Here is a 27,367-nt window from a genome sequence, read left to right as displayed (position 1 = left end):
ATTGAATGAATGAATTGGCGATTATGTCATTTTTTGTCATATTATATAAATCTCAATATCACTTATACATAATATTTGAATAACGATTCTTACTAATTGCTACCATTGGCGCGGTTCCTAAAGGGGTTCTCTCGCTAATTATTTAATGAATTGTATTGATTAATACAGCAGTTTAATAGAGCTCCAAATTACGCGAACCCGCAGTCTCTATAAACAAAAAGATACCCCTCAAAATGTACCATGAATGTAAAACTTTGGATAATTGATGGCGGAATATATAAACAACATGACTGTTCGTGGCATGCAGGTGTCACGCCCATCTGCCAAGTGTACCCACGTGTCACAATCCCATGATCAAGTTCAAACCCCTGCATCAGTTTCACCATTATATATGTAATCCAAATACGTTAAAGGAGTATTTCCTAACCAAAATGTCCACGATTTCATCAAATATCATGATCGGAAAAGCAATTCCATTGCGCCCGATATAGAAAACCCTAACCAGACCTCCATTAATCATTCTTTCCTTTTCCTCAGCTGCCACATCCCCACATAAAAAAATGAACCTGATGAGCCTGGAAAACGGGAAAAAACAAACACATCTTTCAGGATACAAGTTTCTTGCCAAGGAAGAAACGGCTGGCCCGGCAGAGTTTCCAGGCAAAACTCCACAGGAATTTCCGTCTGAGACTCCAAACTATGAACCTGATCCTATTCCAACAGAAATTCCAAAGATTCCTGAGATAGAAATAGACCCCACTATTCCTCCCGAAATCACTGTTATCCCTGATCCACAAATCGATATCCCGCTTCCGCCTAACAATCCTTCGCCGCCACAGCCTGATACACAGCCACCTGACCCGTCTCCGGATATCTTGTCGCCGCCTTCTACTCCTCCAAATATTGAGTCGTCACCGATTGTGCCACCGGATATTCAGCGACCTAGTGGCCCTCCTTTTGGTCCTGTTGTTTCACTAGACTCAGCAGTATTGTAGTAGGCTATTAGCTAATAACGCATTTTTTTTCCTTTTGCAGTTTCTAATTACATTAACGTTAGGATCTTGAAATTTCTCGGAATATGTAGTACTCTTTTTTTTTTTAATAGAATGAGTTACTTTCATTAAATCAACTAAGGTCATGTTTGGTTTGAAGAAAAGGGAGGAGAGGAAAAGAGTGGAATGGAGAGAAATGGAGAAGAAATGAATGGAGAAAAATAGTGAAATTAAATTTTGTTATTTGGTTTGATATAAAATTTGATAAGGAAATTAATTATAATTTTTTTCTTTAGACAAATTTATCTTTTACCTTAAATATTAACCTATTTATATTAGTAATATATATATATAATGGCGGTCTGGTAGTCGGCAACGGAAGTCCGGCGGAGGTCCGGCGATTTACCGGCGGTGATCCGGTGACATTCTGGCGAGGTTTGGCGGTGATCGGCGACCTCGCCGGTGGTCCGGCAACATTCCAACGAGGTCCTGCGGTGGTCCGTAGATATAATATTATGATGGGGATATAGATGGTAATGGTATCAGTAAACCCACACATTTACCTACATCTCCGTGTTAAAAACCACCCACTGCGAGTAATCTTGGAGGTTGCGATTGATATTATAAATTTAAATCTGCTGCGAATTATTGTGGGTTTGGTATTAACATGCGGATCTTTATTCATTCGTAATTTATTTTAATTTATAATTATTAAAATTACATTAAAAATATTTAATTATGAAAATATATAAATTAAGTTATTGAAGGTCATTTGTTGTCCAAGACCTAATCTAATCTTCTTAATTATAAATATATTTAATTATAAAATTACATAATTAATATCGTTAGTTTGATTTATGTTATTCTCTTCAGACTATATATGCATATATTATTAAAGACATTTGTGTATTTATTAATGAAAAGATAGGTATATTAGTTGAAATTGGTGATTTGGATTTGTTGGTTTTGGTTAAAATCTACCTAAATTTGGCTATTAATCTAATTAAAAGTTCAAGCATAAGCATAATTTTAGTGTAGGGATAATTGCATATTTGTATGCAATATTAAAAGTATATTTTTCGAGATAGGTAAAAGGCCATTTAGTTCCCATATTTTGAGGTTAGTGTCTATTTAATCTTTGTATTTTTAATGACAGGAATATTTTGAGATACTTTTAAAAATATAGGTACTAAACAGACATTGATATCAAAATAGAGGGACTAAATAGATTTTTATCCAAAATTAAATTACTAATTTAATTCAAAAAATAAAATAGAAATAAAAAGAATATTTACTAATTTTTGTGAAACACTTTGCCAGGAATTAATATATTAATTTTTTATTAATATAAAAAAATTGGTAATTATCTTTTTTTACAATAATATTTTTTTGGACATTATGAGCTTCCATAAAAAATAGTATAGATTCCTTTTGTTTTTATTTTATTTTAGGGTTAAATTGGATTTAATTTGTTTATTAATGTTAAAAAAAAAAGAAACATTGTTGTAAGAGGGTAATTTTGTAAAAGCAAGCCAAAAATAACAAAAGTAATTGTAGTGGTGTCAATAATTTAATGACATGATATTTTAAGGTATTTTTAAAAATATAGGGATTAAATGGGCACTAACCTCAAAATATAAGAACCAAACGAGTTTTTACCCTTTATAGAAATGTTTGAATAGATATAGTTTTTTGGATGTGATATTATAATTCTGGATGTGTTGTTATGATTTAACATAAATTTCACCATTGCGAGTTACAGGCAAATCCAATTATTTGAAATAAATCGTTGCTACTGTAACTACTGCAGATTATCGACAAAACCCACTACGAATTACAGGTGGTTTCAATTCGTAATTGTTAAAATTCACAGTGAGTATTTTTTTTTTTTTTTTTGAAAAAGCTAAAAACCCACAACTGGTTGTCAATGAGTTTGGTAATTAATTTTTTTGCGAGTGTGAGTTTAGTAACGACAAACCTATTGTGAGTAGTACTCATTGCCATTGTTAGATGGGGAAATAAACCCTTCCAAACATTCATTAGCTAGAATTATTTTAGCTAGAGCATGGTCAATTGTATTACAATCTCTTGAAATATGTTGAATTTTGAACATGTTATCTTTTCTTTCCACCTTATGTTGAATATCAATAATGGCCCAAAAGATTTCAGTTCTACTGCTCTTCTTGTAAAAAAAAAAATGAACAACGTCGTTACAATTAGTTTCTATAATTAGAGGAACCAATTCTACTTCTTTTGCAACTTAAAAAGCCAAGTTAACTGCTGTAGCTTCTATTGTACCACTCCATAAAAAACCATTTGCTGAACTGCTGTAACTATTACACTTCCATCACCATCTCTAATCGCCACCTCGAGCCCGTTTTGATGTTTATCAATATTAACTACTGCATCTACATCCATTTTGAAAGAGCCTTGAAAAAAAAGAAAACTAGCTTGATCTTCTCTTTGGTATTGCTCTTACTGTTGATTTTACTTTGGACATTTCAACTCCAGCACATGCCTCTACCAAAGCTTCAACTTTAGCTGCTGAGCTCTGGGATCTTGTATTTTATTCGCAAAAACAAAAATATTTCTTAGCATACCATGCTCTCCATCATAACCCAATCATCAATCTCAGCTCCTCTATACTTCTTCTTCCTGCCATCTCTTGTATCATACATTCGTACTTAGCAAATCTTGATTAACAAGTAACCGCACTTCCTCCATAAATGGAGTCAACATCCACATTTGTTTAGTTGAATTACAATCCATTACAGCAGGGGTAATGCTTTTAGCCTTCATTTTACACCTTGGGCATATTGGATTTTGTGAAACTTTTCTTTTCCATAAGTATTTTACTGTTGAAAGCGAATTCTTTACCGCTCTCCACTTGAAAATGTTGATTTTCTCAGGTAATTCGAGAGAGCAAATCACATTCCATTAACAAAGAGTGCTATTGGAGCAGCTCGAGAAATCAAAGTGTTTGATTCTCAAAGCTACCTGCTAACAACTCTTTATACTAACCCTTCTTATCATAATGCCGCAAAATTTGGTTTGGTTTTGGGCTGGTTGGAAGTGAGTAAAGGTGGCCAACGGGCTGGGTAGCACGTGGCACGACACAAGTGCATTTCAGCAAGGCACATGGCACAACACGCATGTGGGCCAGACTGAGCTCAGATTTTTAGGCACTTGGGACTTAAAAATACGGCACGATTAGCGGCCAAAGCACAGCATGCGAAAAGGCATGTAATAAGCACGCTTCATTGGTGGGTTACCACACGACATGTGGCCCATCAATAGCACGTGGGCCAAATTATATCAAACTAAATCGGCACGGCACAGCTGTTGGCCACCTTTAGAAGTGAGATTCTTATAACATGTTCGGTATTGTTTTCCAAATGCTGTTTTCGTGAAACAAAAATGAGAATGAAAATGTTGTTTTCAAATTTATTTTTTAAATTTAAAAATGTGTTCGGTATCATTTTCAAAAATAATCTTGAAAATGAAAAAAAAAAGTAAAATACATTCGGTAGGAATATTTTAAAGAATTATTGTTGGAATAATTTCCATAAACTTAAAATTAAGTAATGACTAACTATTTTTATTATTTAATCAGTTTGATTATTTTAATTTTAAGAATAAATTGGGTGATCTCGTTAATTTTTTTGTTTAAAGAAAAATGATAAACTCTACATATTGGATTTAATTAATATACAGAAACATAAATATTATAATGTATATAAAAAGAAAAGATTATTGTGGGGGAAATTGATTTTTTGGAAATAATAATGATGATGATGTTTTTGATATTATTATTATTTTGTAAGGTGATGGAAGAAAATTGTTCATTTTGAAATTTAATATTGTATTAGAAAACAAGGAAAATAAGAAAATGTTGTTTTCTTATTTCTTTTATTAAAAGTATAGAATGAATTTTACATTTTCAAAAATACTTTTAAAAACGATCTACTGAAAACATATTTAGTATTTTTTGAATTCAGAAAATAGAAAATGGAGTTTGAAAGCAATATCGAATCCACCCTTAGTATCTCAAATCCCATAGAAGTGGAGTGTGTTTGTTAGATTCTTACAGGATGAAAAATTGATTTAGATCCCGTTTGGGATTGAGGTGTTGTATCTTTTAAACTACAACTGTAACTATTAAATACAAGTTAATAATATGTAGTAAATATAAATTTTAAATAATAATTTTGACAAAATTATTAAAAATATAATAAAATTTTCATTATACAAGTAAAAAATAATATCAACATACCTTATAAGTTACAACCGGTAGAATTTACCAAACACTTTAGTATTGTAACTTTTAAGTTACAGCTGCCTAATCTCAATTCCAAACGTACCCTTAAACTAATCGGTGTACCACTAAAAAAATCACTTGCAACATGATCACAATATTCATTTTGGATGGTTTTTGAAGATAAATTTTTAAAATATGTAACTGTTTCTAATAAATAATAGTATTGCGGCTGTCACTGGAGTGGGAAGCTAAAAAACTTACTATTAAAATGTTAACATATATCTGCTATATAAAATTTTATATTGTATATATTTCTATGGTTATTGAAAGTTTATAATAAAATATAAGAGAAGAATTTTATTCCACGCCAATTCCCACGCTTTTGCAAGCATTTTCATGCTCATATAATTGTTTTTTTTGGGCAGAGTTGGGCCTCTACTGCACCAAATGGATCAATCTTTCACTTTACATTTCAATAATGCGCATTTTGGGCCAAAGATTAGTTATGCGGTTCATTTATTAAACTCTAACTTAGTTAAAATTAAATTATTAGATGACTATAATGCTGTATTTTCGTTGGTACGCTTACTTTGTCTAAAAATCGAAATTGACTACTAGAAATTGTCAAAATGTACTTAGTTAATTATTTTTCTTAATATTATTATTTTATTATCTATTATAGTAGTAACAAAGAAAAAATAATAATAATAAATATTAAAAGTACTTAAATCGGCACAAAGGTTTTAGATGATTAGTCATTTATCATTTTGTATTAAACCGAAGTGTAGTCTACCTAAATAGAGGAGGAACGATCTGTCATCTGAGACATTACTACAACCGACATGTGTAAATAGAATACACCGACGCATATTATTTATGTATCGTCATTTATATTTTGAATAGAAACGATCTGTCATTCATGTCTTATCCTTGTGGATGACGTCAGGTCATCCTAGTTTATTGTAAAATGACTCGCCGTCCATCATGTTAGCTTCCAAATTATTATAGTCAGAATAAGCGACTGTTTATTTCTTAACAGTTGCATTGAATAACAATCATTACAATTTATAAAACTACTTATTTACCATCCAATACATGGGTTACCCAATTTTAATAATAATTACAATAATAATTCCAATTACAACTACAACTACAACTATTAATTAGAAATAAAACAACAAGGTAATTAAGTATCAGCAATAGAAATACATCATTGTAGCGTAATATTGTAAACTTGTTTTAGGTGATTTTACTATTGCCGAAGCTGGGGCTTTGGTTAATTGGTCCTTGGCTTACCAGATGCTTCTGATTCTGCGGACATCTGGAATTAATAATGGTCTATTTCTATTTACCAGATAGACAGAGACCATCAATAATTAGGGATGGCAATTGTACCCGCAAACCCGCCCAAACCCACCCGCCAAAACCCGCCCGTTGCGGGCGGGTTTAGTATTATAAATTAAAACCCGCACATGGATGCGGGTGGGTTTGGTATTAACCTTATATCCGGTGGATACCCGCATGGATATCCACCAAACCCGTAATATTTTTTTCAAATATTTTTAATTTAATTTTAATCTAAAAATGTATAAAGAAAATAATGTCATTAATTAAATTACCAAATAGCCAAAGGCTCAAAGTTGTGTATGTGTGTATGTGGCCTATATCTTATTCTAAAGTCATAATCTAAAGAAAACTAAAGGCATTTTCCTTCGAATTAGTATTTGAAAATATTAATCTTAATTATTATTATAGGCATTGTGTTGGATGGATGAGCTTATGGTGGTGAATGAAATGAATATCTTCTCTTGGAGCTTGTTTTAAATGATAATATGAAATGTAATTATTATTTTTAGATACTAGTTTGTGTTTTTTAAATGGATTTGTGTAATTTATACTTAAATTTGAGAATTTGTGTTGAATTGATGTAGAAATTATAATTTTTCATTTACATTATTTAAATATAAAATTGAGTATGTTATATGAAATTTGAGGTTATTATTATAAATTTATATATTAAACATTTGTGATTTTAAATACGGAAACCCGCAAAAAATCCGCCGGATACCATTGCGGGTTTGGTAATTGTTAAAACCCGTTGCGGGTGGGTTTTTGTAAAAAAATTAAAACCCGCTGCGGGTTGCGGGTGGGTTTGGTAATTTAAATTTTGTGCGGGTTTGGGTTTGGTAATGGCAAACCCGCTGCGGGCGGTGCCCATTGCCATCCCTATCAATAATAGATCCTGATGGAACAATGAACGGAATAGAAATAAATAGAAATAAGGACAAGGACGTTAGCGGACACCTCCAAAATTTTGGTTGTACGGCTGAAAATTGGTTCTTCTCTTTCTTTCTTTTTCTTGCTTTTTTTTTTTTTTGTGTGCTGCTATTTACCCCGAACTCTGGATCCGAATTTACATTCCGAAAATCAAAACGCACCATTTGATTTGGTAAGGGAAAATAAAAAGCAAATGAAACCAAACTAAACGGTGCGTTTTGACTTTCGGGCCAGAATTCGGAGTAAATAGCTTTTCTCTTTTTTTTTTCCCTCTTAGTTTCTCTTACTAAGATGAATGGTCAGAATAAAGTCTTAACTCTTAAATTTTAATATTGACAAGTAAGTCAATTTATTTCATTTTATTTGTAATTAACTCAATTTTTTTACTAGATTTTAGACATTTGGTGAGAAGAAAAAATTAAGAAAGATTCTAGTTCGTAAATTAAAATAAGAAAAAGTAAGAAGATTATTTGAAGATCTATGTGGGTGTGTATCGTGGAAGTTAACATCTATTCATGATAATTAGTAGAGTGTATTATAATTTAAAAAGAAAAATTGAACATTTAATTGTGGTTACCTTTATTTTAGCTTGGACAACATTTCAGTACTTGGGTTGTATGTGTCTCTCCACACTCCACTGCAGTAAAATCACAGATTCTTGCAACGATATTTATATGGTTAAGATTTATTTAAATTGATATTTTTATTCAATAATTATATATAATTTTATTTTTCGCAGTGTAAGGTCAAATACTCAAATTAGCATGGTTGCTGTGTAATTGTGATGGAAAAAAAAAATAAAAATGGAAAAAGAGAGTATGTCATATGTGCTCTCTTTTTTACCGTACTAAATTCTGTTAAGTGTTTATTTTTCAATTAAGCGAAAATAAATATTGACTTTATTTCCTTTTTTAACCGTTGAAGTTATACCTTTCCCCTTTATTCGTTTAGAAACCGTACCCTTCAGATGCTCAGCGTACTTTACTCCTCGAAGTCGCCACGTGTCAACAAACCCATTTGCACACCTTTTTCTCTCTATGATGTACGCAGATCCCAATCAACAAAAAATCAAACTTTAAAAAGCAGGTAAAACAGTTAACAACACGTGGGGCGATTTCAGGGCATCATCGGCTTTCCTTTACATTCACGGCACTGGTCAAATCAAAATATCAAAATCAAATTCCATTTTCGGAAACGAAAAAGAAAAGAAAAGAAAAGAAACAAAAAATAAAAATAAATAAATAAAAGGAAAATTTCGTCAAATCAAGAGTATACTTCACTCCTCACGCGCTTACTTCGAGACAAGTTTTTGAAAACCACAAATACACCGCCCATTCTTCTATTGCTTATTCACTCACTCATTCCACTCTCGTCCCTCTCAAAATGGCTTCTCAACTTAGCCATTTCCCACGCGCCACCGGGCATCGAGCCAATCCACCGCTCATTTTCACCACAAGAAGGACGACACCCCAGCAAATCAATTTTTGGAGCAGAAGAACCGGAGCTAAAGTTGGGGTTTCGAATGGCGAAGGAGGCGGGTCGTACTTGGACATGTGGCAGAAGGCGGTTGATCGCGATAGAAAGGAAATCGAGTTCCAAAAGATCGCCGGCAGCTTGGCCGAATCCGGCGACGTTGACGGTAATGAGGGTGGTGGCGGCCGTGATCTTACGGAACAATTGGAGAAGAAGAGCGAGGAGTTCAGCAAGATTCTAGATGTTTCCAAGGAGGAGCGTGACCGCATTCAGCGATTGCAGGTGATTGACCGTGCCGCAGCGGCGATAGCGGCGGCGCGTGCAATTCTTGAAGAGAAGAATGGTTCTGTTGTGAAGAATGGTGAGAGTAGTGGAACAGCCGAGGTCTCACGGTTCGTGAAGAAGAATAGTGAGAGCAGTGGAGCAGCTGAGATCTCACCATTTGTGAAGAACAGTGAGAGTAATGGAACAGCTGAGGTTCCAGAAAGAGGTAAAGTTCAAAACTTTTGTCTTTGTGAATTTGAATTTTAAATTTGTTAAAACGAATTATTTAGATGTGTAGATATTGATGTTCTTTGGATTATCAAGTGATATGTTCTGTTTCATCAAAAAACAAGTGTTTACTGTTGATATTGTCGATGTTATAGGTTTGAGTTCTTGGTTGGCAGAAAAAAAAGGTGAAAAGATGTTTTTTTTCTTTTTAAAGAAAAAAATGATTAATATTACTGCAAGATCTGGGGTACATACGTATAATCAATGATTTATCAAAGTGGCTCTTGCCTATGGTTGGAATATTGGATACCAATTTGTTGCTTTTGGTTAAGATCTAGGTAAAGTAGTTTACAGCATGTTTCCTATTCCTTCACAGAATTCTTTTTAATGATCTTCAGATTCATCAGGAGCACTAAGTGCAGGAATCTTCGTGCCTCGTTCAGGAACTCCTGGAAATAGAACACCAGCACCAGGTCCGGATTTTTGGTCCTGGTCACCTCCTGAAGACGATGACAGAGATATGCGTGATGTTAGAGACTTGCAGATGGCTGAAAAATCTTCTGTGTATCCAACTCCAGTTAACCCAGTTGTGGAGAAAGCACGATCCGTGGACATTCTTCCAATTCCATTTGAGAGTAAACTTTCAGAACCCAAACCCGACCCTCTTCTTCTCCCTTTTCAGTCACTGCTTGGGGTTGAAAAAGAAGAAGTTTCTGAGACCAATCTGGAGACTCCTTCCTTGGAAGAGGAACGTGACCTTGGTGCTTTGTTCTCGGCACATGCAGCAGAAGCAGCTCATGCTCTTGACAAAGTTGATGAATTAGCAACTCGGGGAATTAATCCTGACGGTTCAAGGTGGTGGAAGGAGACAGGAATCGAGCAGAGACCTGATGGTGTTGTATGCAGGTGGACAATGACCAGAGGTGTTAGTGCGGACGAAGCTCTTGAGTGGCAAGAGAAGTTTTGGGAGGCTGCTGATGAGCTTGGTCACAAGGAACTTGGCTCAGAGAAATCAGGACGCGATGCAACTGGAAATGTTTGGCGTGAGTTCTGGACAGAATCAATGTGGCAGGTAAGAAGGTTTTATAGGTTAAACTGCAAGAAACATCTGGCTTAACTGAAGTTTACAGTCCGAGGATAAAGAAACACTGAACTTAACATAAATGGCTCTTTTTGCATGCAATTTGAGAATTTCTAAAATATTTGAAATTTTTAGACCCAGAATTTTTTTTTTTTTTCCTAATGACCTAATGCAAAAACAAGGGTGCTGAAAAAGTACAAGATGATTAAATGCTCATAAATTCTTATACAAATCTAGCAAATATATTTGAACAAACTAAAGTGCAAGTTTTCTTTTGGTTGATGCAGAATCAAGGGCTTGTGCATCTTGAGAAAACTGCTGACAAGTGGGGGAAAAACGGAAATGGTGATGAATGGCAAGAGAAGTGGTGGGAACATTATGATGCATCAGGAAAAGCAGAGAAGTGGGCACACAAGTGGTGCAGCATTGATCCAAACACACAGCTTGATGCTGGCCATGCCCATGTTTGGCATGAAAGGTACCAAAGCTCATTTCTACTCAAATCTGTATACTTAATTGGTTATAATAACAATCCTGCTTTGGCATCTTTTGTACATTATCTTTTTCTTACATTAGATAGATTACACGAGTCAGCTGTTTACATTAGATAGTTTTCAAAGTGTCTGGCTATGGTAGTGTCTTTTAGAGTTTGATTTTTCAAGTATTACATGTAAAGGTGGCTGTTGCTGCAGTTTACATTTCCAATGGGCATTAGTCATTTCTCATGTTATCTTCACTACTGGCTGGTTCTTCCAGTAATGAGTTATAAATTTGCCCAATTTAAAATACTGTTAAATCTTTAATTGACTGCTTCATTCTGATATTTCTGACTGACTGTAATTTCCTGATATAATGGCCTTGTCAAAGGGTGCAATTTTGTTTTATATATCTAATATGTTTCTTCATGCTTCATTATACATATGACAGGTGGGGTGAAAAATACGATGGACATGGTGGCAGCATGAAGTACACTGACAAATGGGCTGAGCGTTGTGAAGGTGATGGTTGGTCAAAGTGGGGTGATAAATGGGATGAAAATTTTGATCCAAATAGTCACGGAGTAAAACAGGGGGAGACCTGGTGGGCAGGCAAGTATGGAGAGCGCTGGAATCGCACTTGGGGTGAGCGTCACAACGGATCTGGATGGGTTCACAAGTACGGGAAGAGTAGCAGTGGGGAGCTCTGGGATACTCACGAGCAGCAAGAGACATGGTATGAGAGATTCCCACATTTTGGATTTTATCACTGCTTTGACAACTCAGTTCAGCTCCGTGAAGTTCGAAAGCCATCTGAGTTCCAAGAAGAACCATTTGAAATCCAGGACAAAAGATCTGAGCTCCAAGAACCGTAATATCCACACTTCTGTTGTTCTGCCTTTTGTACGTTCCTTTGCTGGTAAAAGGAAGATATAGCGCATAGTAATAGTTCCATACGAAGAAACTAGTGATAGATTATGCGGTTCTAGTTGTTCCTTTTCCTCGACATTGTCTTTGTCAATATATAAAATGCAATAGCATTTCAGAATTCTTTATTCCTACGATGTACCTATATGTGTTAATACAGTTTAAATCTATGTTTGGTGCAAAGTTATGAGTTTGAATCTCATGTATCTAACTTACAGCAACCCATGAGTTACATCTAATAAGTGAAGTGTTGTTTGATTGAGTACATGCCTTAAGTTGTTAGGTGCAACTCTTGGGTTAGATGTAATTAATGTAACTTAACCACACTCTTTTATACCATGGGAATCTTGGAGACATATTGAGTCCAAAACAATTTTAAATAAATTTTAGGAAAATTATAAAACATATTACAATTTTGTTATTATTAATTTAAATTAAAAATTTTGATATTTAGTTATTTTTTTATTTAACTAATAATTTAAATATTAGATTATAACATCCATATTTGATTGATAACATAAAAAATATTACTGGGGTATTCTACAAATGTTATCCGATTAAGCCAGTAAGCTGGGGGGGTCTAAACAGTAACATAGTTGGGTGTAGTCGGTGTCATCAAGCAATCGTCAATCGGCGCCAAGTGTGGATTGCGGTGCCTAATCTTCTAACGCCCGAGGCTCCGAGAACAGCAAATTCTTCACTTCGTACATTGCTTCTGTCCCTCTCATGGCGTAATCTCTTCCATGTCTTCATCTCTATTCTCCAATGTCAAAAATGCCCGTATGATTCACTAACATATCTAGCAATTTGTGGAGGAAAAATTCAATCTTTGTCATCTACAACTACATGTAAGTCGCATTGAAGATATATTCGCTGCTCATATACAACCGGTAGATTTCACTTAAAAGTCACCACTTAATCTTTCTCTTCTCCAATCATGGCTTCTTCAATGCTGAGTGGAGCTGATAGCCTTCGTCTAATGAGTGGAATATCCCCAACTGGGTTAGGCTTTGTGGGTTCAAATCTCCATCTCAAGTCTTTTACAAAGAAAGGCTTAGTGTCTTTCACCAGCGACCAAAATGCTAAATTTTTCACACCCAGATGCAGTTTATCATCTTCAAGGCCTGCTTCACAGCCTAGGTTTATACAGCACAAAAAAGAAGCATTTTGGTTCTACAGGTTTTTATCAATAGTGTATGATCATGTTATAAACCCTGGTCACTGGACTGAGGATATGAGGGATGAGGCGTTAGAGCCTGCTGATCTTTTTGATAGGAATATGAGAGTGGTTGATGTTGGCGGTGGGACTGGGTTTACAACTCTTGGTATTGTTAAGCATGTGGATGCTAAGAATGTTACAATTCTTGATCAGTCACCTCACCAGCTCGCCAAGGCTAAGCAGAAGGAGCCCTTGAAGGAATGCACCATAATTGAAGGCGACGCCGAGGATCTTCCCTTCCCTACTGATTATGCAGATCGATATGTGTCTGCTGGGAGGTACCACTTCTTTTCTTTTCTTTTTTCCTTCTTTTTTTTCAACTTCTACTTTTACTTTTTAAGGATTCTGATTCATTTATGAATAAGATGATATTACAATTGCAGTTTAGAGGAAATTACATGGCTTTTTAGCCAAATGATTGGAATAAACTTGGATGTTGGAATATGACTTTAGATTAAGAGAATTCAAAAAGAGGTCATTTTGAATGAAGAAGTGTATGGCCATATGGGGTGACTCAAATTGTAGAGGCTTTTAACTCTAAAGCATGGTGTATTTTTTTTTTTTTCCCATGTAATTTAAATGGTAGAACCCTTTTTCTCTATAAAATGGTTATTGTCAATTTTGAGGTTATGGTGTATTTTCTGTCTCTCTTGCATGATACTTTGATACGGTTCTTCAGTATTGAGTACTGGCCGGACCCACAGCGTGGCATCAAAGAAGCATACAGGGTGCTGAAAATTGGAGGGAAAGCTTGTGTTATAGGCCCTGTGTACCCAACCTTCTGGCTATCTCGCTTTTTTGCGGATATGTGGATGCTTTTTCCAAAGGAGGAAGAGTATATTGAATGGTTTCAGAAAGCTGGTTTTAAAGATGTTAAACTGAAAAGGATTGGCCCAAAATGGTACCGAGGAGTCCGTCGGCATGGCTTGATCATGGGTTGCTCTGTGACGGGTGTAAAGCCTTTATCAGGAGACTCTCCCCTGCAGGTAACAAGTTTCCTTTGAGCTTCACATGTAGAAAACATGATTTTGTTTGAGTAGTTGCTCTAGCTGTTGATATCTTTGCATGACTAATAAATACTTATAGAATCCTGGCAATCAAGAACTTGATAGTTTTTTGAGTTTTATGAATAGCACAAGGAAGAATATTATACAATTGGGAAGGGGGATACAATTTATTATTCTCTATCTCTTCACCACCCTCCTTTTGCTGTTCTCAATATAAGATTATTTCAGAGCTTCTTGTCCTTGCTTTAGCAGTGCCAATCTTCTGTGTCTCTTGTGTTAATTTTATAGAGTAGAGTTTAGGATGTGGCGAGACATTTTAGCTCTTATTGCTGCATCTTTGTCTCAGAATCTTGCTGAATTTTAGAGAAGTTGAGTCACTTTTTTTGGCGTTGACTATCAAAATGGATGGGTTTTCTTTTTGATAAAGTTGACGTCTCTATTTCCTGGAATTTGTATCCCAAGAAATTCAATCTTTAAGGTCCATCTTAGAGATCAATGTGACAGCTGGCTTCTTTGTGGAGCTGGTTGAACAACTCTTCTTTGCTTGAAGTATGTATAAGCTAGGACCTTGTAGTTATCAAGCTTTAGTTGTTGCCACTATGTATTATTTGGACTAGTTCAGTTTTTCCTGCAAGAACAAAACAAATATCGTTGTGGTTTACTTTGCATGGTTTGATTTCTCTTATGAAATTTATGATGTTTCTTGATGCAGCTTGGTCCAAAGGCAGAGGATGTACAGAAGCCCGTGAATCCTTTTGTGTTTGCCTTGCGGTTTATACTTGGTGCCATTGCAGCAACTTACTTTGTGCTGGTTCCCATCTACATGTGGCTCAAAGATCAAATTGTTCCAAAGGGTCAGCCTATATGAAATATAGAAATATTTTGAGTGGCTGCTGCAGATAATAAAGCTGATTCATGTGCCTTTCCGTTTTTGTTTCTCAACATGACAACATCCTTCTTTTTGGAGCAAGTCAGATGGCACATCTCACCCGTTCAGCTGGACGGCTTCTGTGGTGGAATATTTCTAATTTTAAGTGCCTTGATCTGTGACTCTAAGTACAACACCATTGCATCTGTAAATTTTAACAACTTATATTTAACTGGCTCTGTGCAAACAATGATCCAAATTTCTTTCTTCTGGTGCAGTGGGTGAAATATTTACCGCTTTTGTGCCACATTCATTTGATAAGAATATGCAAATGCATTTCTCATTATTTGGACCGTAAGTAAAGGTAGAAATCACAGTTTCCTGAGGACTTGAAGATTGTATAAAACAATAATCCCAAAGACAATAAATGATTAGTTGAACACTAAGAGAGAGTAGTTTTATTATATAGCAGATTTAAGTGCATTATCTCTAGCCTGCAAACTAGGCTCATGGCCGGGATGGAGGAAACAGTGATTCGCTTTATTTTGCTCAAAAATCTGCATAAGCAATGGTAAGCACATTCGTTTCTAATCACACGACTGGCCTTTATAATCAATAAGCATCTGAAAACTACTTGTTCCATCAATAGCCCTGCTTTTATGATCCTAAAGCAGTTTAACCAATTAGATTGCGCTGCTTTTTTATTTTCTTTTCTTCAGAATGGCAGTTGCTTTTGAGAAACAAGTCTAAGATCGTCCTTCTTCCTCAACAGGCTATGTATCATCATCTAAACAAGGACCAAGTTGTTTTTGCAATGCCTTACTGAGGTTAGATCAATCATTTGGTTTACATCTGGACCTCTGTTTGCCATCATTATAGAGACAGACAAAGAAAATGAGCTTCGTGAAGTGCTCCTACTAGTACCCCTGCTACAGAGAGATTAAAACAAGAATTCAAGAGAGCCAGTGTATCTTACGAGGATGAAAAAAATTTCTGACATGCAAGCACGATCAGAGAGACAAGAGATTGGAAGATTTCTGTCTCTTAAGTTGCTTCTGTAACAACTTCCAGGTGATTTCTTGGAGTAAATTCAATCATCAGAATGATGCCTATTAGAATCAGAATCACCTCAACCCCGTGCCATTCTATAATTCAATCACAGAAATAACCAAATACCAAGGTTCCTTCCTTTGTGCTTTGTTCTATTGCTCTTACAGAAACTTTTTGAATTTCTGGGAGAGAGGGAACTCCTGTTCACCGATTACTCAGATAAGTTACTCAAGTGGGCAGTTCAAATACATAGAAACAAAATCAGTATATAAAGAGCACACAATGCAGCTCTGTGGTGCCAGCTGTCTCCTTTTTCTTTTCTCTTTCTTGAATGCAAGGGTGTGCCTGGATCTAATGATGGAAGAAGAAGGATTGATAAATCAAAAAACATTCAAACTAGCTATTATCAGAAGAAATATAAATCATATGAAGAATGGCCTCCCATTCGGTCTACATGATCCTTAAACTTCTGTGGTGGCATTCCTTTGGTTAAAAGGATCAGCAATCATCAATTCAGTGTTGACATATTCAATGACAACTGTCTTTGCTTTAACACATTCCCTAATAGCCAAGTATTGAATGTCAATATGTTTACTTTGACTTCCACTTCACAATGAGAGCTATATTTGGTGAACAATTTTTCATTTGAAATCTCTTTAAGACTTTATTGATATAAGTTCCTTAAAACAAACCCAAAGTTCCTTGAAATCTCTCTTTATGGATCTCAATGCCTATGACCTAAGATGCATCACCCATATCCTTCATGTCAAAATTCTAAAGAGAGAAATTGTTTCACCTCATGAAGCAACCCCTTATTATTGGTTACAAGCAGGATATCATCTATATATAGAATGAGAAAACAAATCTTACTCTCACTGACCTTCTGGTATATACATTAATCTATTAAGCTTTTCGCAAATTCAAATGAAGAGATAACATGAATTTTAAGTATTACTGTCGAGAAGATTGTTTCAATCCATATATGGATTTCTTAAACTTGGATACCAAATGCTCACCATCACTAGAAGAGAATTCTTCTAGTTGTTACATATAAAACTTCTCCTCTAGATTTCCATTAAGGAAAGTTATTTTCACATATATTTGATGCAATTTCAAATCAAAATTAGTAACTAATGCCATAATAAAACAAAAAGAATCTTTCTTCGAAAAAGGAGAAAAAGTCTTTTTGTAATCGATTCATTCTTTTTGAGTAAATCATTTAGCAACGAGTCTTGCTTTATATATTTCAATGTTACACAATGAGTCTTTCTTTGCCTTAAAGACTCATTTACATCATATGACTTTTACACCATTAGACAACTCAACAAGATTATAAACTCTATTGGATGACATAGAATTCATCTCTTCCTTTATCGTATTGTGCCATAAATATGATTATTTGGAATTCACGGTTTACATAACAAATTCAGGATGATTTTCAACTCTAATATTATAGTCAAATTCTTACAAATACAATATATAATCACTAGAAATTACTAATTTTTTACTCTACTAGATCTTCTTGATGTTGAGCTAACATTCTCCTGAGTAGAATATTATTCAACTGGTTGCTTAAGGGTTTCCAGTAATTCCTAAACAACTTAATTTACTGGATTATTATCAACAACTTGTGGAATTTTAAGAATTGGTTGCGCAATACCTGTTTGAACTTGAAGAGTGTGAATGACAATTAATCTATTACTTGAGGTGGAAGGTTGAGTATACAAATAATCTTCCTCAGAAATAATATTTTGAGATTGATCACTTCTACTGATAAAGTCATTTTCAAGAAATTTTGCATTTCTCAATTCCACAATCCTAGTGTTATGAGATGAATAGTAAAATATGTACCATTTAAACCTTTCAGCGTATCCAACGAAATACCGATTAATGGTCCTTATGTCGAGCTTTTTTCTTGTGGATTATAGACTCTTACTTCAAACGGACATATCAAACATATATATGTCGCAAGCGTAGTTTTGAACTCTTACATAATTCAAATGGTGTTTTAGGAACTGTCTTGATTGGAACTTGATTTAATATATACATAGCTGTCTTGAGAGGTTTAGTCCACAAGGATTTAAGAAACTTACAGTTGTTAAGCATACTATGCACCATGTCGAACAAATATCGATTTCTTCTTTCTATTAAACCATTCTGGTCTGGAGAACCAAGCATAACATTAGGCAACTATCCCATGTTGTTGAAAAAACTTTATAAATGGGACATATGCTTGTCCATCCTTATTGTATCTACCATAATATTCCCCACCTTAATATGTTCTCACGATCTTAATTTACTTTCCACATTGTTTCTCTACTTCTACTTTAAATACCTTAAACGCATCTAATGCTTCATTTTTATTATTAAGTAAATATAGATACATGTATTGTGAACAATCATATATAAAAGAGATGAAGTAGTTCTGACCATGTGAGTCCATGTCAGGATTATAAATATATGAATATATGATTTGTAATATTTATGAACTCCTCTTGGCACCTTTCTTTATCTTGTTAGTCTACTTTTCTTTTATGTAGTCCACACAAGTAGTAAAATTGGTAAAATCCAAAATCCTGGGTACTCTATCATTTACTAATCTTTTAATTCTTTTTATAGAGATATGACCAAGTCTTCAATGCCACAAAATAGAAGAACTTTCATTCACAATACTTTGTTTAATATCAACATGGACATACATTGAAGGATAAGAGATATTGTTTTGTAATTAAGACGAAAAAACCATCAAACAACGTACAATTCTCAAAAGATCAAATTTACAATATACATTACAAAACTTATCTGAAATGTTAAAGTTATGGACATTGATTATGCTATTCCGAAAGATGAACCACCTATTGGTGATAACAATACTGAAGTTAATATTGCTTTTTATGACAAGTGGGAGCGATATAATCGCCTCGATGTAATGTTCATAAAGACTAAAATCTCTGCTGTTATTCGTGGTTCAGTCGATCAGTATAATGACGTTCAGACATTACTGAAGGCTATTTATAAGTAATTTGTAACTTCAAATAAGACACTAGCCAGTACCTTAATGATGAAGTTTTCATCTATGAACCTCACAAGTGTCAGAGGTGTGTGTGAGCACATTATGCAGATTAAGGACATTACAAATCAATTAAAACTTCTTAAGATTGATATGTCTGAAACTTTCCTTGTGCACTACATACTGAATACTCTTTCATAGCAGTATAGACCCTTCAAAATCTCTTTTAACACACATAAGGATAAATAATTAATTAATAAACTAATGACCATGTGTGTTCAACAGAAAGGGAGGCTGTTAATGGAAGTTGGTGAAGATACATAGACGGTAACACAAAGAAAGAACAAACCTCCAGCCAAGAAGAAAGAGAAAGGTAAAATACCTCCTGAAGAAGAAATCAAAAAGGAAAGACCAAACGATATAAGTCTGGAAACTGAAACCATGGAATATAAAACGTCTTTTCTAAAACTAAAGCAAAACCATTGTTCAAAATAAGACTGCATGTTCTGATTACTTCTACATGTGAACACATCTTGTTTCCAGAAAAGATGCATTACTCATTTCTCATTGGCTTTCTTATGTTTTGCAAACCATGTAAGTTATTCGTTAAATGGATTATAGAAACAGAGTCAATCCACTATGTATCATGATTAACATCAACAATATTATATTCATAACAAATAAAAAAGATTGAATTACCTTTCTTCTAAAGCTATTTCTAAACTTTAGCATAATCCTACTCATATGTTCTTTCTTCTTGTAGAAAAAGTACTTGTATTCCTTTTTTATTTCTTCTTGGCAAGGTATTTTACCTTTCTCTTTCTTTTGGCATATGCACATTCTTTAACTTCCATTAATAGCTTCTCTTCCTCTTGAACACATATGGTCATTAGTTCATTAATTGGCCATTTATCCTTATATATGTTATAAGAGATTTTGAAGAGTCCATACTGTAATGGAAGAGTATTCAGTATGTAATGTACAAAGAAAGTTTTAAATATATTAACCTCAAGAAGTTTCAATTGAGCCACAATATCTCTCATCTACATGATATGCTCACTCACACCTCTTACACTAGTAAGCTTCATAGATGAAAAATTCATTATTAGGGTACTGGCTAGTGTCTTATCTAAAGTTATAAATTGCTTATCAATAACCTTCAGTAATGCTTGAACATCATTATGCTGATCGACTGAACCACGAATAATAGCAGAGATTTTGGTCTTTTATGAACATCACATCGAAGTGATTAGATCGCTCCCATTTGTCGTAAAGAGCAATATCAACTTCAGTGTTGTTATCACCAATTGATAGTTCGTCTTTCCGAATAGCATATTCAATGTCCATCCACCATAAGTGAAGAAGAATTCTCTCCTCCATACTTTATGTTATCAGCTTTCAACTCAAGAATATCACATTTTGATTTTAGAAAAACTCGCAGGTTGTACAACCGTATAAAATTAAAAACACATCATTATATTATAAATTTAGGCTAATATAGAGATATCATGTTTTACCAATGTAAATCAAGCGACATAAAACTCGCTTGTAGGTAAAGTTCTAATTCAAATAGATTCGCATATATTTTTATGATAAAAATATCAAACTATATTTCACTTCTTAATTTCTGTGGGTACATTAAGAAAATAGTCTGATATGTTATCCTAATTAAACATACAAGCATAATATAAATTCTTGTGGGACAACAGACATTATAATAAATACATATAATCACAATTATTGTCATTATATTATACGTGATCCGGAAACACTTAATATATAATTTTACATAATTAAGGATGTTGTGGCTACTCCTTAATTAATTAAAATCATAGTAATTCACTCGACATTTTTTCTTTTAACACATCATAATTAACCATACAAATTGCATGCATCAACAATTATATCAAAATAATAAATACAAATTTTAATATGACATTATCACAGTGATATTTAAATGTGGACAGTATTGCCAAAAGTAAAATATAATAAAAACACCCTAAATTTAAGATTTGATAACTTAAATTCAAAAAATTCAGTGATAAAACAACAAAGTCGTTTAAGCATTTATACATATAGACGACATGTCGTAAAAAAAAAAGGAATGACAAATCATTTATATAAACAAACGGATGACATGTCATCACTTATAACAATAAGACGACAAGTCGTCTATATATTATAAAACAAAACGACACGTAGTCTATATTACAGATAGATACGACATGTCATTCTTAAGTAACCAACTGATCGTTTTGAAATTAAGAATTATATGACATGTCATTTTTTTAATGTTTAAAAAATGACATGTCGTTCAACATCATCTTCAACCTTCAGCCGCGTCCATTTAATTCGTTTTCCAACCCAAATGACCCGTTTAACAAACTCGACTATATTTAACATTTCACAGCACCAAATTTAATGTTTCAAATCACAGAACTATTCTAAATCCATTCTTTAATGATTTCATATATTTATTATCACCATAACAAGCAAATATGACTTTAAGTTTCTTAAAAATTTTCGTGTATTTTTGCATAATTAACAAAGTACAGAACACATCAAGGCAGAGGCATAACATGCTGTAAGCAAACTTTAAAAACAATCTACATATATAAATATAGCACAACATGCACGTAAGATCAAAACCGAAAAATTTAAAATCGAACCTCTAGCCATTGATATATTTTGCGGATACTTGATGCTTCTGAGTCCTCTATAATCACTAGCGATATCAAGGCAGAGGCATAACATGCTCTGATACCAACTGTAAGCAAACTTTAAAAACAATCTACATATATAAATATAGCACAACATGCACGTAAGATCAAAACCGAAAAATTTAAAATCGAACCTCTAGCCATTGATATATTTTGCGGATACTTGATGCTTCTGAGTCCTCTATAATCACTAGCGATATCAAGGCAGAGGCATAACATGCTCTGATACCAACTGTAAGCAAACTTTAAAAACAATCTACATATATAAATATAGCACAACATGCACGTAAGATCAAAACCGAAAAATTTAAAATCGAACCTCTAGCCATTGATATATTTTGCGGATACTTGATGCTTCTGAGTCCTCTATAATCACTAGCAATGGTGTAGCATAAGGTTGAGATCACAGGCCCCAGGAACCAAACACCGCTCTCACCATTTTTATTTATCTCATCTTTCCATCAAAGATGAAGAGGTGGGAAGTAATCAAAGCAGTTGTCAGCTAGCAGAATGTGACAAACTTTTGCTTAATGAAATGTTGGACCACATGCTGGAAACATATTTACAAGACACATTGGCAGCCACGTGTTCAATAGGAGTAACAACTTGTACCCATAATTATGAGGTAGCGCCTTGAAGGTGAGAAAGAACTGTGAACCATTTGCATCTTTTCTTACCATCATTTACCATTAAGAGAAGGCCTCCACGATAATGCTTTATATCAAAATTTTCATCTGTATTTCTCAAGGTTGAGTTCAACAAGGTATTATGAATAAAAAAAACTATCAAAATGTTCACACATGAATGACAGGCACACTCATCACTATTCGTAGGAAAATACATACACAGAGACGAGAAATGGGGGTGCATTAGGCAAGTTCATGTTACCTACCTTCACGTTTATCCATATATGCTCTCTTTCCACCATAGCCTCAAAGGTATTACATTTGGTTTTTGACTAGTAATGAAAAGCAGATAGAGACTAAAAATGGAAACAAACAAAATGGACAAAAAATAATACTCAGAGCATAGCATTTTCCAGCGAAAAATCACCACCTTATGGGAAAAGGAAAATATTAGTTACGAAAAAAGCTTGCTGCAACTACTTTCAGAGAAATAATGGACAAATCAAACAAAATTATTTTGCATGTTATTACATAATATGTTTTCAGCTGTTTGATATAAAAAAATTACTTGAGCAAAGTAGCATTTATAGATAGTATTAGAAGTTGACCCCTTGTAGTACAAAGGTTTCCATGTAGTAGCTCCGATGCCCTTCTCAGAAAATGTAGAACTAATATACTTTTGAGTCTTTTTTAGTAGAAAAAAATAGTGAAATAATTTTAAGGGATTGCTTGTTCAGTAATTAGTCCTTATACAACATGGACATGAACATGATCATAAGATACTTGGAAGAAACAGTTTCGTAATACATATTCTAACTCAGGTTGAAGGAAAGTTCTTGCATAACTTAATCTTCTGATTTTTAACAAGTCCATACAACACAATGTACTATAAAATTGACATTAAACACTCGAAACCCTTAACCACAATGCTCCTATTGCAGCTAAAAGAAGATAAAAAGAAAAAAAAGTTTTTTCCCCTTTTTTGTGAAAATCATTTACTCTCATGGACTTTTTCTCTTGATTAGGCCAAAGGGTTAAATCTTCTTGAAAAAAAATCACCAAGAAACCTGAAGCACCAGATTTTGATTTTCCTTTTCTTAATTATTCTCAGGAACCAAGCAAGGCCATTTACATTCAAACGATATAAGAATTAAACCCTATCTGATCACAGAATGAAGGAAATGTAACGAGCAAGATTTCTGGAATTAACTGAGTGACAAAAAAACTAAACTAAAGCCAACTAAAAGTTTAATCAGGAGGTAATAAATAAAAGCCAACTTCATTTTAAAGAGGAAGATTAATTATTAAGAAGTTTTGGCACATACCTTTTGGCTGATCAGAAATAAAATCCAAAAAGTGTTCAATCCATTATTTATAGAGTTGGTATCTTATGGCAAGTCTAGTTAAATTAGAAGGTTATTTATTGCATATCTTGTAATATGAATTAATTTATTAATTGCCTAATTTAATGAGATTCCAATTTATTAGGAATATTTGTTTCCTAATTTAATTAGATATCTAATTTAGCAAGTCAATTAATGGTGGGATTCTATAATTGAAGCATGAGATCTATTTAGAGCAAGAAGTTGGTTCAAACAGGAAGTTATTAAATGTTCTAGATATTTTTTGGGAGACAAGCAAGACAAGAAGATCATATTTATTCTTATTCAAATTCATAAGAATTATAAGAGGAAGAAAACTCTTAATTGGAAAGAACTTAAGTCTTTTAAGACTTGCTATTTTGATGAAACTCTAGTGCCTATATAAAGAGAGGTATTTCACAATTGAAGGTTGATCACACAACACAAAGCATAAAGCAGAGAAGCAAAATTCGGCCTCCTTCCTAGAGAATTTGGATTTAGCACATAATGTTGTGTTGATTTGTTTTTTTATATTCTTTTCATCTCTGTGGAGAGTTTATGTGGATCTTGGATCACTAGACATTGGAGAATTAAAAAATTGCTATTGATCGCTTTGTGAAGTGCCTTGAGGATCGTGGATCAAGAGGGGTAGCAATTATTCAAGATAAGCAGATTCAGTGTAAAGTTGAGAAACTGTATGGTGATAAACTATAAGTGAGAGTCTTAAGTTTGGTAAATTCATAGGTTGTAACATCTCAACTTAGTGAATTACTTTTCATCTGGGCGTGCCCTCGTAGATGTAGGATTGATTAATCTGAAACACGTAAAAATCTCCGCGTCATTTATTTTCTACATTTTATTGTATTTTTGAAAAATTAATATTTTTTATGCGGATGAACAATAATCGTGAATAGTGACTATGAACAGTAACAATAAACAGTACTTTCAAAAAATTAATTAAGTAATTAATTATCTATCACAAATAGATGTGGTAATTAAAAATAAAAAATTAATTAAGTACTTAATTAATTTTTTATTTTTAATTACCACATCTATTTGTGATAGATCTAAATTCCTTTCAAAGAGAATCTCAAGAAAGAAAATAATGCAACTGGGTTTTCTAAACAGAGGTGATGGCAGTAGCAGTTTGAAGTAACGGCCAAATGGAAGGAATGGGTGGGTGGCCGTTAAGGTCAACGGACTTTTCAAGAGAACGTTACTGATGATGAATCGTGGGCGTAGATATATTTGTCTGTTACTGGATTGAGCCTAGTAACAACAATGTTTACATCTTGGGCTTGGCCTCAGCTTCGGAACAAGTTATGGCAGACCAAACCCCAATTCAAAGTTAGATCATTATGACTTTTTCTCTCAGCTTGGTCTCTCTTAACTCTTAAAAATTAAGAATCTGACGAATCTTACTCGACTCACCATCGTCGCTGTAGTTTCTTTAATATTAAAGCTTTGTTTGAAGATTTAAAAAACAAAATAATAATAATAATAATAATAATGGTGGGAACGTCAACAAGTCCAAGCCGCGTGACTGGAGTGTAGAGAAATGAGAAATGAGAAATGCCCACCTCCCATAACTCGTTTTTTGAAGAGTTTTAAATCCTTAAAAATCAAAATTTTCAGTCAAATTCTAAATTCCTTCTACTCTCAACCTTCTGGAATCTGCCACGATCTTTTGAATGTTGATGCAGTCTTGTTTTAGGATTTTTCAGCCCCTAATATGTCATTCAATCTTTCAACCAATCAAAATATTTTCAGAAAATTTTCTAGCCTTTTGCGTTTCCAATTCGTCGGTCAGAAGGCATCGGATTATTCTAATGCAATGGATTCGTGATGAGTTAATTAAATAAATAAAGCAATTAATAAATGAATGAGTCATGAATATGCAAAAATGAGGTGAGAGGATTGTAATTAATTAAAGACCGGATAAGCACACGCATATAGGGCCATGGCATTGGCGGCAGCAGCAGGGCAGAGGCGAGAGGCAATACAATAAAGATTGAAAACCGCGTTGGACAGCCGAGCACATTAATTTTGCCGTTGCTTGCTTTTCGTTTTTCCTTTCTTCATTTTATGACTTCAAAAAAAAAAAGATTTTCCTCTTTATTTCTTCTTGGATCATGATTTGCTTTTCTGATCGTGACTCTCCTATTGGCTCGTCCCGCATTAACTTTACTGTTTATCGTTTACTTTACACATGGCAATGTTAAATTAATATTTCTAATATCCCTAGATTTCACACAATCCATGTCATTTATTTATTATCTATCCGCCGAGATTCTAGGTTTCACCGAAACATAACGTTGATTATGTTCACACCCTTTCAAAACATAAGTGAAACAATGATTCACAAAAAAAAAAAAAAAAAAAAATTTACTTGTTGAACAGTTCTAATTACGGGAAGATCCTATTCCTATGGGTGATTATCACTTTATCACTTATGATATTTAGGATGTAACGTTGCCTCACTTTCAATCCCATCCATTATACCCTAACCCTAATTAATTGATTCAAACAAAGTAATAATTATAACGAAGGGGCGGAGACAACATAATGATTCACTGGGGGCTTATTCAACAGTAACATAAAATTTTTTTAAAAAATAATAAAAATATAAATTTAAAAGATTGATACATTGTACTATACATTGATACATTGTATTATAACTTCATTATCAATGTTATTAAATAAAATTTTTTCTATGTAAACAACCAAAATAAGTAAATGTTTAGGAATTTTTTATGGGCGTTGGATTAGTAGTGGAATTGGAAAAGTAAGATTAATAAAAAAAATTATTAATGAGTTTGTGGGCCGTTTAAAAATTAAATTAATATTAATATTTATGGGTTTGATTTTAGTTTGCAAAGTCCATCTTTTTTTATTTGAATTTAAAAAATTAGAATGTGAGAATTTAAGTATAATTATGTATTGTAGGCTTGACTATAAATTAGTGGGGGCTTTAGAAAAAATTATTGAGAATTTTATGAAAATTAAATTAATTATTAAAATTTTTTTTTTTAGTGGGGGCTTAAGTCCCCACTGGTCCTAAGGGGATTCCGCCCCTAATACAACGTATAGTTGTAAGAAGAAGAATAATAAATCTAAGTTAATCGTGATCATAAAAATAAATATTAAATTTATATTTATCATTATAATTTGACGGTCGTTATCGATACTTCATTGCAAAACTAATCTAACTTAGCTACTGTCTAAATAAATATTAAAAAACATAGAAGTGGGCAGTGGAAGTTATTGTGAAGAGACTCGTGCAAGCAACGCAGCGTGCTCTATGGGGTTGAAAATGTGGAAACAAGCTACACACCTCCCAATACTTCAATGCCCATTTGGTCTTTCATTTTGAATGCTCTGTCTCCTTTTCCTCTTACCCTTACAGCTGTCCCTTTTTTATTTTTTGGTTTCTATTCCCATTATTTAATTTCTACATGTACCCTTTAATTAATAAAAAAAATTTAAATAATTCTACTAATTTAATTTCTCTTCCAAAAAATTACACCTCA

The 27,367-nt window shown here is 33.6% G+C and overlaps 3 protein-coding genes across 4 annotated transcripts; all 3 read left to right on the top strand.

The window, feature by feature from the left end:
- The first annotated feature begins 560 nt into the window (after positions 1–560).
- Positions 561–995, top strand: LOC112096738 (proline-rich receptor-like protein kinase PERK2). The gene has a single exon (XM_024180375.1). The coding sequence runs from the start codon at positions 561–563 to the stop codon at positions 993–995; it is 435 nt and encodes a 144-aa protein (XP_024036143.1).
- Positions 996–8,775: 7,780 nt separating this feature from the next.
- On the top strand, positions 8,776–12,159 carry LOC18032367. 2 transcript variants are annotated; one of them, XM_024191025.1, is made up of 4 exons: positions 8,776–9,490; positions 9,900–10,564; positions 10,861–11,051; positions 11,501–12,159. In XM_024191025.1, the coding sequence occupies exons 1-4, from the start codon at positions 8,911–8,913 to the stop codon at positions 11,922–11,924; spliced, it is 1,860 nt and encodes a 619-aa protein (XP_024046793.1). In that variant the 5' UTR covers positions 8,776–8,910; the 3' UTR covers positions 11,925–12,159. The 2 variants fall into 2 exon arrangements, with proteins under 2 accessions (XP_024046793.1, XP_006420060.1); XM_006419997.2 differs by having other exon boundaries at positions 9,891–10,564.
- A 400-nt stretch (positions 12,160–12,559) lies between these two features.
- Positions 12,560–15,416, top strand: LOC18032481 (2-methyl-6-phytyl-1,4-hydroquinone methyltransferase, chloroplastic). The gene is made up of 3 exons (XM_024181840.1): positions 12,560–13,473; positions 13,875–14,181; positions 14,915–15,416. The coding sequence occupies exons 1-3, from the start codon at positions 12,914–12,916 to the stop codon at positions 15,068–15,070; spliced, it is 1,023 nt and encodes a 340-aa protein (XP_024037608.1). The 5' UTR covers positions 12,560–12,913; the 3' UTR covers positions 15,071–15,416.
- The last annotated feature ends 11,951 nt before the right edge of the window (positions 15,417–27,367 follow it).

This window comes from Citrus clementina, unplaced genomic scaffold (genome assembly GCF_000493195.1).
Source record: "Citrus clementina cultivar Clemenules unplaced genomic scaffold, Citrus_clementina_v1.0 scaffold_9, whole genome shotgun sequence".
Classification (NCBI taxonomy): domain Eukaryota; kingdom Viridiplantae; phylum Streptophyta; class Magnoliopsida; order Sapindales; family Rutaceae; genus Citrus; species Citrus x clementina.
This window is presented reverse-complemented; position numbering and strand designations above follow the sequence as displayed.

Excerpts from the sequence above, each read along its gene's own strand:
- LOC112096738 (XM_024180375.1), top strand. The coding sequence starts at position 561 with ATGAACCTGATGAGCCTGGAAAACGGGAAAAAACAAACACATCTTTCA.
- LOC18032367 (XM_006419997.2), top strand. The coding sequence starts at position 8,911 with ATGGCTTCTCAACTTAGCCATTTCCCACGCGCCACCGGGCATCGAGCC. Across the intron at positions 9,491-9,890 it reads AGCTGAGGTTCCAGAAAGAG|ATTCATCAGGAGCACTAAGT; the intron begins GTAAAGTTCAAA and ends AATGATCTTCAG. Across the intron at positions 11,052-11,500 it reads GCCCATGTTTGGCATGAAAG|GTGGGGTGAAAAATACGATG; the intron begins GTACCAAAGCTC and ends TACATATGACAG.
- LOC18032481 (XM_024181840.1), top strand. The coding sequence starts at position 12,914 with ATGGCTTCTTCAATGCTGAGTGGAGCTGATAGCCTTCGTCTAATGAGT. Across the intron at positions 13,474-13,874 it reads CGATATGTGTCTGCTGGGAG|TATTGAGTACTGGCCGGACC; the intron begins GTACCACTTCTT and ends ACGGTTCTTCAG. Across the intron at positions 14,182-14,914 it reads CAGGAGACTCTCCCCTGCAG|CTTGGTCCAAAGGCAGAGGA; the intron begins GTAACAAGTTTC and ends TTCTTGATGCAG.